The following is a 13667-nucleotide window of genomic DNA, read 5'->3' on the forward strand; positions in this document are numbered from 1 at the left end:
AACACTGAACTTAGGTTGGCTGTGAAGGTAAGAGAGGTACATTTATTTCCATGGATTACAAGTGCATTGCTCTTTAGATTGGCAGGCAGTCTTTATAGAACCCATTCTCCACTGCTGTCAAACAAACAAAACAAAACAAAACAAACAAAAACAACAAGAAAAAAAGGACAGCTGAGAAATGAAATTTTAAAAACCAGTTGCTTTGTCTCCCACGGAACACAGCTGAGAGACCACAACAGGCTGTTCGCTTTGACCCCAGGCTCGTGGCGCCTGGGCAGCGGGCTCTGCACAGGGAGCTGTTGACAGTCATGCGAGGGCACAGGTACTTAGGGGACAAGGCAGATTTCTCACCACAGAGAGCAGTGGGGGAGTTGGAGGAGGCACCGCACTGGGACAGACACCAGGTCAACTCCACGGCACAGAGCGGCGGGCACGGATGCTCAGAGAGAGATTAGGAATCCGTGGAGCGTGAGTGTGAGCGCTCCCTTGACGCTCTCCACTCAGCAGTATCAGAAGTACCGGGGGGAATGGGACGGGGGACACGTGGCAACTGCATCAGGAGCTCACGGAGGCTGTGTCACAAGTTTAGTATACCGCAGGCTGAGAACGGGACCGGAGCGGTGGACATGCTGCAGGAGGAAAAAAGAACCGTACAACTTTCTCATTTGAACACGCAGTGTTCCTCTCTGCTAACCCTTGGGAAGGGTTGGCCGAGGTTCCCTGAAACTCGGCCTGAGTCCATTCCATTCTTCTCCAGAGACTTGCTACATGGCACAGGGCCCACCACCTTCGTCCACCTCCCGCCAGGCGTGGAGTGAGGCCACCGCCTTCCATGACTCTGTGTGCATCTCACAAACACAGCATTGTGTGGGAGGCAGTGTGGCAAAGGTTGAGCCTCAACAGACAGTGTCAGCAACCACAGGCCATTGGTAGGAGGATGCTGCTGGGCACAGTAAGGACTTTCTTTGTATTTAGAGAGCACAACTGGATTGTGCTGCAAGTTGGGCTAACGGCACATACCTTAAATATGTTGTGACTAACAGGACAGGAGGACCGGGGTTTGGGGCCTGTGCTTCCGGAGACCTCACAGGGCAGGAGCACTTGCTGCCATGCTACCCTGAGCCATTCCTGTAGGCTCCTGGCCAACAGTCATGGTCAGACATGAAGTGCAAACTCGGGGCTGCTGCACCCTGGGCATCAGCCCTCCCCATCATGCCATGAAAAGCAGTGACTGGCACCCGCCTGCAGGGAGCCTCACGCTGGCAGGGTTGCGGGCATCAGCAGGTGTCACACACAGGAGAAGGAGGAACCACTGCATCTTCCAAACCAGAAAGCGGATAGTGACTAAAGTGATGAGGAGCAGCCGTGCTGCTGCTGGTCACCGCTGGGCGACACATATGGGGGGCGGGGTCTGTGTGTGTGTCAGGAGACACTCTCTGGACGGAAGGAATTCTTGGAAAGCATGAAAGCCACAACTATCAGAAACTGCCCCTCCACACAGCTCAAAGGAGTTAGGGTGGGGAAGCTGGGATGGCTGGAGGCAGGACCAGGGGTCAGGGACCGGAAAGAAGAACACCAACGTGGGAGCGCGTCCAGTCCTCGGAGGCCTCGTGCTGCCAAAACACAAACACACACGATGCGTCAGGACAGGCCAAGTCCCGACTGACCGGCAGGCATCATGGGCTGCAGGGCCCAATGACACAAGCGGAGCAGCTGGGGAGGGAGAAGAAATGCTGCCTGAAGCAAGGCCCCGTCCACCTGTGGGCAGTTCTGGTCTCACTTGCTGGCCTCTATGAGCAAGCCACATCTGCTCCCACAATGGGTGGACCTCAGCAGCCTCTCCAGGGGATGCCACCGTGCTCTTACACGACACAGAAACCTATGCCTCCTGCTTCCAGCAAGCCTTCTCTCTGCTTGGGGGCTGCATGCTCTGTGAGAGCAAGCACACCTGGCTGCAGCTGCCTCCCCACCAGCCTGCACGCATCACGTTAGGAAAGCGACATCCTTGCCCCTGTTACTCAGAGAAGCCATGCTCCACGCTCCACGCACACCACAGTGGCTCACACACTGCCGAGGCTGCCCACACCTGGAGAGGTACCGGGCACCCGCTGCACGCGATGGCTAACTCGACGGCCGCTTTCCACACATGCTGTACCTTCCCTGGAGGCAGCAAGGACACTGCCCGTCAAACCACACTCCGTGCTCTGTGGCTCTGGTGAGGGAGCTGGGGTGAGACGACTGGCGGGTGACATTTGACCAGATGTATCAAAATGTGAACACAATATTCCCTTCTCTGGAGACTCTCACTGGTGTAAAAATGCTGGCTAATAAGAACATCTCGCCGTGTCACTCTGAGAAGATCCACAGGACAGGTAGATGAGGAAGATGGTCAAAGCCTTTCCATCTCCCTCAGTCTCGCAGGGCAGGGCAGGGCAGGGCAGGGAGCAGGCGGCTTGGGTGAGAATTAACCGGTTCCAAGGTATTAACCATATTAACCCGTCAATTCCTTCAACTGATCCCTCTGAGGGCCACGACGTTTGCTCTCATTCACTCATGAGAAAGAGACACAAAGAGAAAGGTACACGCTCCCATTGGCTAGCCCACTCCTCAGTGCTGCTATGGCTGGGACTGGGCTGTGAGGGGCCAGGAGCTGGGAACTCAGCCCAGGTTTCCCCCCTGGGTGCCAGGACTGGCACTAGCAGGAAGCCGGAACAAGGAGCCTAAGCAGGCATGCTGTGATGGCATGTGGGGGCTTCCATTGCTTGGCTGGCTGACCCCCGGCTCTCACACAGGAGCTTGTGATCTCACTCAGCAACAACACTCTTTCCCACGGAGGAGGACTAGGGCTATGTGGCCAGTGGGGTGTTAAGATACTGGGGTTCTCTGCCCAGCTGTGCCCCTAACATACGAATCAGAACACATGGGCAGAAACACATGTTCTTCTCTGGTGTCTGTGATCATTAACGTGGGATGCGTGCTGACTTCAGAGGAGGCTGCTGTGGCTGTCAAGATCACACGTGAAGGCAAGAACTGAGCATGTGGCCTAAGCACTGCTCCCTGCCCTACCTCCCTCTGGATTCACCTTTATATTCCAGAGGACTAAGCTGCAAGTCAGCCTAGATGGTGGTCACTTCCTTTTAAACGCACGAAAGGAAAGAAAGAAAATCCAGGTAGACTGACAGGGAGAGCAGGCAGGCAAGGACGGAAGGTCACAAGTACATGAACATTCAACTGTAAAGTCTAGGCGATGGGATCATGGACACACACTTTAAAATTCCGTCTGCTTTTCAGAAGAGTTGAGAATGTCATGAGAAGAAGGCAGGATGTGTGTGCAAGTGTCTGGTGCAATGGTTAAACGCTGGCTGTGACATACACACGCCTGATGAGAGTGCGTGGGTGTGAGCCCAGGCTCTGCTCCCAACACCAGCTGCTTGCTGACAGGCACTCTGGAGGGAGCACAGGTTCTCGCCAGCTATTCGGCGGACCCGGAATGAGCTCTTTGCTTCTGGGCATTTGGGAAGAAAACCAGTGAATAGGGACTGTCTTTCTTTTCTTCTTTTTCTTTGTAGGTTTATTTGTTTTTATTGCAAAGGCAGATCACATTTACAGAGAGAAGGAGAGACAAAGAGAAAGATCTTTTGTCTGTTGGTTTACTCCCTAAGTGGCTACATCGGCCAGAGTTGAGCTGATCTGAAGTTAGGAGCTCTCCTGGGTCTCCCACGTGGGTGCAGGGTTCCAAGGCTTTGGGCCATCCTCTACTGCTGTTCCAGCCCACAAGCAGGGAGCTGGATGGGAAGTGGAGCAGTTAGGGATACAAATAGGTGCTCAAATGGGATCTTGGTGCTTGCAAGGTGAGGATTTAGCCATTGAGCCATCGTGCTGGAACGCTACTACTTTAAATAAAACCAAACAAAACAAATACCAAAAACCTACCATGGGAAAATGTAAGTACATACTAAGCACATACTAGGGCAAATGAATGCTGCCACCTCATCTGGACCCTCACAGCTGGGCTGCCAGCGCCTCTGGCAGGCACTGGTGTGCGCCCACATCATGTAGCCCAGCAACTGCTGCTCCTGCAGACTGTCATGTGACCCCCCACGGCCCTCCTCACCACCAGCTGCAGGCTTACTGAGGTGACACCTTAGACCTAGAGGCTGCCTCTGGGGGGGCTAGGCTCCTCAGGGAGGCGGCGCCCAGGCCCAGGCTTGCCCTGTCTGCTCCAGCTCCATCCCATATGTCCTGACATCCTGGCTCTGTACAGCTACACTCCCCCTCTGACTAGCAAACAGCCCGGCCTCAGCATGGCCGTTTGCGTCTCCTTGGGGCTAGCATATGGCACTAACAGGTGTTCAATGTGACTGAGTGAATGATGGAAACTGACCCTGTGCAGTCCCAGTTGCTCCTCTACACTGGCAGTGTGCACAGCTGCTCTGGCGGGGGCCTCCTGCCTCCAGGGTGGCACTCCTGGGGGTCACAGGTATGGGTCTGGCCTGCTAATTCTGGTGTCCAGTATAGTACCTGGCACAGAAATGTGCCTGGACCCAGGGAGGAGGCGTGGGAAAAGTGGCAGGCCAAATGGCTGCAAGAAAACAGCATGACAACGGGACTGTGAAGGAGGAATAGCGAGGGACATTCTTGATCCTGAGCAGCCAGTGAAGTTCTCGGCTGCCAGGACGTGGGGTGCTGTTGCGACTACCCCCACCCACGGAATGTGTGCAAGGTCCTGACACAAACAGCCCCCGCTTGAAGCCCCTGAGGATCCAGGAGGAGCTGTGTGGCCCGGCCCATCACTGCAGGTGACAAACTCTGGCAGAGGGCAATAAGAGGGAACCTGACACAGGTGGCTCCTGCTCCTTGGAGCCATGCCAGGCTGCGCCCTCACAGCAGGTATATGATACCTGCCTCAGGTGCTGTGAGCACCTGGCCTGGCTACCCTGTACCTTGGTCTGGGAGTGTTGCTCAGGGTGTGTCCCACGTCAATGGCGGGTTAGGCAAGGGTTTCATGGTGCCACTGCCTCCCCTGAGCTTGGCCTCAGCTGTCAAGGTTGGAGAACTTCGGTGTCTTCTGGATATGGCCTGACCTCTGTGCTCTCACCCCACCACAGCCCCAGCACAGCTGCTGCACACATGTGTTGGGTAGATCGCTCACTCAGGCTCCCCTCCTTCCAGTCTTTCCTGCCAGGACAGCAGATCTCCAAAAGCCCCCAGCTATCACTCAAGCCCTCCAACCTCCAGCTCCCTGCCGCCACCTGGCTCTCAGGTGCTGCAGACTCGGCTGACCCAGTTTGCTCTTGGTTACTTGTTCCTAGCGATCCCGAGGGCGCTGCCTGCAAGTGTCACCCTGGCTTCTCAGGGAGGCAGGTGGCTCCAGATTCAGAGGCTCTGCGTGGAGGCACAGTGATTTCAGCCCCCAGCAGGCTCCTGCCATCCCCTGCCCTTCAGTTTGGAGGTGGTTCTTACCTGGCTGAGGGCCCTCGCTCACTGCGTTGACCCTGCGTAGCCCTTCCCTGCATTCTGTCCGCAGCATCTCCCCAGCTTTGCTCCACTTTCGCTCCTGGCTCTGTATTTCCCTGCTCAGGCCTACAAAGCTCTCACACAGGCCCTCTCCTCTTTCCATAGAGTCTCCAATATCTACCAATATCACCATATTCTCCCCCTCCTCACCTAGCTTTGGCCTGAGTCCACATGTCCTTGATGGACTGGCCTGGTCTAAGCTTCCTCTGGCTTCATGTGCCCACACTGGTGGTCTGAACTGAGAACCGTGTCACAGCCTCTTGAGTACGGTCCCCACTGTGGAACCAGACCCCTGCTAGGAGTGTCCTGAACAAACACCTGAACAGCCATTCCGTCTCTCTCTCGTCGAGGAAGGTGGACAGGGGCTAACTCTCTGGATTATGTAATGAATGGGGATCTGCCGTGGGACAGTCCTGAAGGGATCCCTGCCCAGACAGAGCCTTGCACACTGAAACTGCCCAAGAACAGGTGAGAGGGACAGCGCTACCATGTGTACAAGCAGTCTGCAGTCATGCCGGCTACCCCTGAGAAAGGGGCTTGAGCCATGGATGTCCCTTTGGGACATGCTGACCCAGGACAGGGGACTGTTCCCCGATGTGCTTGTGCTGGAGCTGAGCTGCGCTGATAGGAAGCTGAGTGCTGTCCATGCTGTCGAGCAAACATAGGACCCCGATGCCTGCCCCGACAGAGCGCACCTGTGCACACATCCTTGCACTAGGACTGCTCTGAAAATGTGAAGCCAGGCTGGGAAGGGCTGTGCTGTGTCCTGGCTGGGACACCTAGCCCATCCTTCCTCTCCTCTCATTGAATGCCAACAGTCTGGATGGCTCCCCCTCTTGCGTTGCCATCTTCCTGGTGCTCTCCAGACTCCATCCTCCTTCAGCTGTGACCATCATCCTATGTTCATGATTCTTAGGATTGCTGAACATTTAGAATATTATATGGTGGTCTCGGACTACAGGGTAGTTGGGTTAACTTGTTGCCTGAGGTGCCAGCATCCCACATGGGCACCTGTTGGAGTCCTGGCTGATCCACTTCTGATCTAATGCGCCTGTGAAAGCAATGGAGGATGGCCCAAGTACTTGGGCCCCTGCACACATGTGGGAGACCTGGAAGAAGCTCCTGGCTTCAGACCTGCCCAGCCCTGGCTGCTGAGGCCTTTTGGGGAGTGATTAAGTGGACAAAAGATCTGTGTCATTTACTCTCTTTGTAATTCTGTCTTTGAAATAATCTTTAAAAAAAAAAAAAGAAAGAAAGAAAATCTACCACTTTCATTTCATATTACTAGAACCTACAGGTCAGTAACAAATGCCAGAAACAAAGTATTCTAACAATGGTTAAAGATGAAGTCTAATTTCTCCAGCTTTATATGAGGCAAGAAGTAAGTTATGTTCAACTAAAGATGAATAAATTGGCTATTTTTTCCCCTTTTATTAGTATTTAGTGATATGGCCTACCCCCTACTTCCCACCCCCAACATTAAATGCATGCTTAAAGAGCCAGGTACCTGACAAATTTAAGATCTGTATCCTGGCTGGAATCTTGCAGTCTCTTCAAAAATGAGCTCCTTGAGTTTTTCCTTGGGCAAGTCATCCAATTCCATGTCAAACTTGAATGGAGCTTCGGCAATGGGCTTGAAGAGAAAGGAAACATTTCACTGTCAAAGTCGGCTGCGGCGAAGCTAGCAGCCATGACTGCCTCTGAAACATATCCAGCTGAGGGTTCGAACAACAGCACCTGTGCCCTTGTCTCCACACTCCTGGGAGCACCCAAGGATAGAATGGGGGCACGTGAACCGAGCTTGCGTGGTCTCCATCCCACCATAAGCCCAGGAGTACCCCCAGACGCCTGTCTCCATGACAGTTGCACTAACAGAAATTACATGTTTACATGCCGCCACAATGAACATACTTGACTCAGTCGGTAGAACAGCCTTGTACAAACACACGACTGAGCTACTGACACAAAGCTGCCAGGAAGACAGCGTCATGGGAAATGCCATGTTCACAGTACACAGCATGATCTCTGCTTTAAAAATTTTGATAAACATTCAGACTAAGTCAAAGACCCACAATGACTACAAGGACATTTTAAGTGCCCACAATGAAGTGATGCTACAGAACTGAGACCCTGGTGACAGCAGTTATCAGTCAGCAATGGCCGTATGCTCATTCCAGAGGGCAGGAGACGGAGACACCGACTCTGGTCAGCAGCCTGGGGAAAGCGCTCGCGTGCAAAGGGAAGAACAAGGAGACACACTCCCAGCCTCGACGTGGCTTCATGTCCAGACCTCTTCAGGGATCCTGCAGATGCCACCCGCTGCCCAGTTCGTGGTCTAGCACCTGGAGGCTGAGGAAACTTCTAGCCTGTGCAGCCTGGCAGCAGCCCGAATCCTCCCTTCACACCTGTCTCCAGCTCGCCAGCTAAGCCACAGGCATCTCTGCAGGGCGCCTCACAGGATCGGTGTGGAAGAGGATGTTGGTTAAAGCATACCTCTGCTGTTATTCATTCTTCTTCTTTTTAACACATATTTTAAAATTTATTTTATTTCAGAGGCAGAGAGCAAGCTCCCAATTGTTACTGGGGCCCCCACCACTGTCTGCCAGAGTGTGCATTAGCAGGCGGTGCAGTCAGGAGCAGGCTGGGACCTCCAACCTGGGTTGTGGGCTTTACCTGCCAGGCTGGGCACCTCCTCCCACACCCTCTTTTACCGTGAGCCTCAACCAGAACAAGCCACACTCTGCGCACATCACAGGCTTCTCTGGTACCCTCCAGAGTAACTGAGCCCAGAGGGAAGCAGAGAGCCAGGTCCAGCAACTGTCCTGGTGGGAGCACAAGGGGCAGTGCTGCCATTCTGACCAGAGAAAGGTGCAGTGAGGACGGGTCAGCGTGCCACAGCATGAGCCAGCCAGGCAGATTTCTTGTTTTGTGGCCTGGGCATGGTCCCTAGCCTAAGAAAGCTGCCTGCCCTTTGTACCCTTGCCATCCATTGGTCCACCTGTCTCCTGCCATAGACCACACCCGCAGTATGTGCAGCCTTGGTGCCCTGCCTGCTCTTACTCACCCAGCTCCCACCAGCAGCCTGGAGGTGGGCCTGAGGGGTGGGAAGGACCAGGGAAGGCAGTGGCACATGCTCTCAGGACTTGGCCGAGCCTGCTGCTGGCCAACCTGGAGTCAGCAGCACGGTGCTTACCTCATCACTGGGGTCATAATATTGCTCCAGATAGGGATGCGCCAGAGCCTGCTCGACTTCGATCCTCTTGTGGGGGTTGAATGTCAACATTTTGTCCAGCAAGTCCAGAGCTGCCAAGAGAAAGGTTTTGTAGTGGTAAAAGGCAGAAGCAATTGCCGGAAATACTTTCCACTTAGTGTATAAGTAAACAGATTGGCAACATCACTGAGCTCAGCTTGTAGGAACCACCACAGGGATGGCAGTCCATCCTCTGGGTGCTTACTGTGGCCATGGCTCCGTCTCCTGGTGCTGTGGTGCCACCTGACTGCTACCGACCCTGGTGCTCACAGGGGCCTGGCCATCAGCCAGAAGCTCCAGGAAGAAGGTCAAGAATCAACCTACAAAAATCTTTCCTAGGGTCCGACGCAGTGGCGCAAGTGGTTAAGGTCCTCGCCTTGCATGCCCCGGGATCCCATGTGGGCACCGGTTCTAATCCCGGCAGCCCCGCTTCCCTTCCAGCTCCCTGCCTGTGGCCCGGGAAAGCAGTCGAGGACGACCCAAAGCTTTGGGACCCTGCACCCGCGTGGGAGACCCAGAAGAGGCTCCTGGCTTCGGATCGGCATAGATCAGCTGTTGCGCTCACTTGGGGAGTAAATCATCGGACGGAAGATCTTCCTCTCTGTCTCTCCTCTCTGTATATCCGCCTTTCCAATAAAAAACAAAAAACAAAACAAAACAAAAAACCTTACCCCATCTCTTAAAAAAAAAAATCTTTCCTAGAGGTTGGCCTGACAGATTAAGCCTCTGCCTGCAGCACCAGCATCCTATGGGCATTGTGTGAGTCCCAGAGGCTTCACTTCTTTTTCTTTCTTTTTTTTTTAAAGACGTACTGATTTTTATTGGAAAAGCAGATTTAAAGAAAGAGATACAGAGAGAAAGATCTCCAGTTTGCTTGTTCACTCCCTAAGTGGCTGCAGTGGCCAAAGCTAAACTGATTCAAAGTCAGGAGCCAGAAGCTTCTTCTGGGTCTCCTGTGTGGATGCAGGGTCCCAACACTTTGGGCCATCTTCTACTGCTTTCCCAGGCCACAAGCAGGGCGCTGGATGGGAAGTGGAGCAGCCGGGATATGAACATGGGATGCTAGTGCATGCAAAGTGAGAATTTAGTTGCCAGGCCCAAGGCTTCACTTCTGATCCAGCTCCCTACTAATGTGCTTGGGAAAGCAGCAGAGGATGGCCCAAGTGCACGGGTCCCTGGCACCCATGTGGAAATTTGTCCATGCGGAAACTTGCAAGAACCTCCTGGCTCTTGACTTTAGACCAGCCCAGCTCTGGCTGTTTTAGCCATTCAGGGAGTGAAACAGCAGTTGGAAGAATCTGTTTTTCCTTCCTTCTCTGTAACAGTGCTTTCCAAATGAAAATAAGACAGCTCTTTAAAACCTTTCTTAAATCACTACTGTATTTACAGTATCAAAAGCAATGGCCCACGGGCAACACTATTGTCTCAGCCTGGCCAGCGGTCAGCCAACAGGTAGGTGATTCTTTCACATCAAGGGGCCAGCTAATGAACAGCTTAGCTGGATCGCCTCTGTGGCTGGCGGCCAGGCCCCACCTCAGGTCACAAGGGTGGCTACCGGGCCCGACTAACATCACCTGGGACAAAGGCTGGGGGAAACACACCCAGGCACTTCGGTACTGAGCGCAGGGTTAGTTCTTGGGAAACCACACACACGGCTCTTGTTCTTGTTCCAGGAAAGATACAGCAAGAGGGGTTTCCTTTAGAAACTGTCGACTCCCATTCCCGTTTTTCCCCTTTCAGTTTCTGATCCTCAGAGCACCGGTTTTCACCTTAAGCAGTAGGTCCTTTTCCCAGATGAAACCTTGACAGGAGCCTCCAGAATATGAAACACACAAGAAAGGAATGCCCTGAACTCTCCTAAAGGGCCCTGGCTCACAGACCCTGAGGCCAAGATCAAAATCCACTGCAGGTCTGGAAAACCAGCATTAAAGAACATGACTATGCAGCAAGTGTAGTGACACCAAACCAAGCAAACGTGAGGCTTCCTTAGGCCACCTGCAGGTGGTTAACACCTACTGCCACACGGAGAATGGGCAGGGATCACGCAAAAACCGCAATGTCAAATTTGGCATGTTAAGCGTTCATGATCATTTTAAGAATCACTTCTAAGGGACTGGCACCAGAGTGTAGCACACTCTGCATGCGACACCACTTCGAGTCTTAGCTGCTCCAGCTCCTTGATAATGACCTGGAAAAGCAGCAGAGGATGACCCAAGTCCTTGGGCCCCTGCACGCATGTGGGAGGCCTGGAAGAAGCTCCTGGCTTAGGACCAGCCAAACTGACTTACAATCACTTGGGGGAATGAATCAAGTGGATGGAAGTTTTCTTTCAAATAGAAAAATAAACAAAAATCTTCAAAACACGAGACAAAAAGAGCTCAAGGGAGCTGGGAACCAGCCAGGGCAGGCCTCCCCGGCCCTGCTCCACTTCTTTCAGAGGAGCGCAGATATCTGATCCTAGGAGGCATTGCTGGTGCTGTTGGGCTTCAGGAGGCTGGGGGCTTTGCCTTCTTTTTTTAAGATGTATTTTATTTTTAATTTATTTTATTTTTATTGGAAAGTTAGATATACAGAGAAAGGGAGAGACAGGGAGTAAGATCCTCCGTCTGATGATTCACTCCCCAAGTGAGTGCAACGGCCAATGCTATGCCGATGTGAAGTCAGGATCCAGGAACTTCTTCCAGGTCTCCCACAGAGATGCAGGGTCCCAAGGCTTTGGGCCGTCCTTGACTGCTTTCCCAGGCCACAAGCAGGGAGGTGGAGTGGCCGGGATATGAACGGGTGCCCATATGGGATCTCAGTAGTTGTAAGGCGAGGACATTAGTCACTAGGCTACTGCACCGGGACTGAGGGCTCTGCTTTTACAGGCTGGAGGACACTCCAGGGCACAGGATGCTGGGAGGACTCCAGGGAGGTCTGGCCCCCAGCTGGGTGGCCAGGCAGAGTAAGGATAAGGCAGCACAAGGGTCACACACTTTGGACCCTGTGGCTTGAATCCCAGTGCCACAGAATCCTGGGGAGATGTGAGGACAGGAGCTTTGGGCGTGTTGGGAGACCTTAGATCTCTAGTGTCTACAATGCAGGTAATAAAATTTACTGCACTTCCTGCTTTCAGCCTCGGGCCTCTCCCCCTGCTGAAAGTCAGATACCTCCTCCAGGACTTTCTGGAAAATTGAAGTCATTTGGCCTTGTGTCCAGTTAGACCATGTCTGTGCTAGGAACAGCCAGGAGGATTTGATCATGGTCCGATTCCAACAGCTGTCTCTTGCTGCTGGGTTGAAGGAAGCATCAAGGCCACTGCATGTGTAGAGCGCAAGGCAACACAGATCTCACACAGACCTGTCTGTCCTGCTAAGTTCAATTCTAGGTTCTTAAACCTCTTAGCAAAAATTTTTACCCGCAGGCCCTGGCTCTACTTGGTGCCCACCCTGAATTCCACACCTTCTGACTTGAAAGGGTGCATGGCAACCTTTCACCATCCCCCCCCACTCACCAGCTGTCTTGTCCCAGCTCAGCCCTAGGAGAGGCCATCGGCTCAGCTCCACAGAACTTCTCTGGATTCACCTGCCTGGTCTAACAAAACTAATCCTCAACAACACTGTTACCTGTGACCTCCACCGGCCACTCTGGGCAGAGCTGGAGAGGGACCAAACTGTCCCTTGTTCTGCTCCACCAGCCCTCATACACTTCAAGCCCTCGGGGCCTTCCCACACTCGTCAGCCGACTAAAAAAGGCAACCGAACTTGGCTCACAGCCCTGACGGTTGCACTATTGCTGTTAGGGAAACCCTGTATTCAGAGGAATGCAGGAGGAATGCTCAGTGCCCATTCCGCTGCTTGGTCATGTAGCTTACTGCAGATCACGCACAGAGCATGGAAAGACCACAGGGAGCGTGCTCTCTGCTGTACTTTGGCAAGAACCTCCTTGTGTGCAGCTGGCAACGGCTTTTTTTTTTTTTTTTAGCAGGAAGGCTAAAGCAGAAGGAGTCTAAGGGCCGCCCCAGAGCCTGGTCCCAGGGCTGAGATGCTCACTGTCCCACCCACTGCTGCTTCTGTGACAACATGGAGAGTGTGTCTTAGCTCTTTTATGAGAGCTCTGGCCTCAGGGACATGGTGAGAGGACCCATGGGTTTCAGGGACACAAGGAGTGCATTACCCAGGTTCCTGTCACCTGACCTTCCACAATCTCCTAGCCACTGAGAAATCAACCTGCCAGAACAGAGTTGGCCTCTCCCTCACCTAGACCTGCCCCAACCCAGGGCCTGCCCACGAGCCCTTCCCCCTCCAGGAACTAGCCCTCTCTGCCTTCCCAGTCCCCTTCATGCTTCCACTGATCTTGCTGGGCCGCCCACCCCTTCCAGCCTGTGTCCTGGGAATCCCCAACTGCAGGGACACTGCAGGGACTCTCGCTTCGAATGCCATCTTCTATTTCAGCCAAACTGTGATGCCTGGGGTCCCTATCCCCTCATTCATGGATGGTGCTGTTCTCCAATTCCAGCAGCCTCTTTCTGCCACCTTCCCAACCTTGCACTTGCCTTTGCAGGTAGGCACGAACAGCTCCTGGACACCTCAGGGTGACTGACCTGCTCTAGGTGAGTGACCATGAATGCGCCCAGAAGCACGTGCTCATAGCCTAGGACCCGTTTACAACGGCAGAGAGCTTCTGGTACCTGTGGTGGGCAGGAGCGGTGAGTGACCACGACAGCGCCCAGAACTATGTGCGCACAGCCTAGGACCCACCTACGAATAGCTGCAGGCTTCTGGCATCTGTGGTGGGCAGGAATGGTCTAATCACTTTTCAGATTATCTGAGACATGTGCAACTTTCTGTACAAAACGCATTTTTCTCTTACATTTAAAAACCATGGAGAACACAAAATTTCCCATCTTTCTTCACAGCGT

General features: G+C 53.3%; 1 protein-coding gene across 3 annotated transcripts in view; it reads right to left on the minus strand.

Moving 5' to 3' along the window:
- Positions 1-22: 22 nt before the first annotated feature.
- The window catches only part of MAPK1 (mitogen-activated protein kinase 1), a 68882-nt gene continuing 55237 nt past the window's right edge, over positions 23-13667 (minus strand). Inside the window, exons 7-9 of one of the 3 annotated variants that reach the window (XM_041003708.1) lie at positions 8711-8820; positions 7025-7150; positions 23-629 (exon numbers count right to left, since the gene is read on the minus strand). In XM_041003708.1, coding sequence (XP_040859642.1) covers positions 7034-7150; positions 8711-8820 — 227 coding nt within the window. In that variant the 3' untranslated portion in view covers positions 23-629; positions 7025-7033. The other 2 variants (XM_041003707.1, XM_041003706.1) reach the window with 2 other exon arrangements.

The sequence above is a fragment of the Ochotona curzoniae genome, unplaced genomic scaffold (assembly GCF_017591425.1).
Source record: "Ochotona curzoniae isolate NIBS_2020 unplaced genomic scaffold, NIBS_Ocur_1.0 scaffold_274, whole genome shotgun sequence".
Classification (NCBI taxonomy): domain Eukaryota; kingdom Metazoa; phylum Chordata; class Mammalia; order Lagomorpha; family Ochotonidae; genus Ochotona; species Ochotona curzoniae.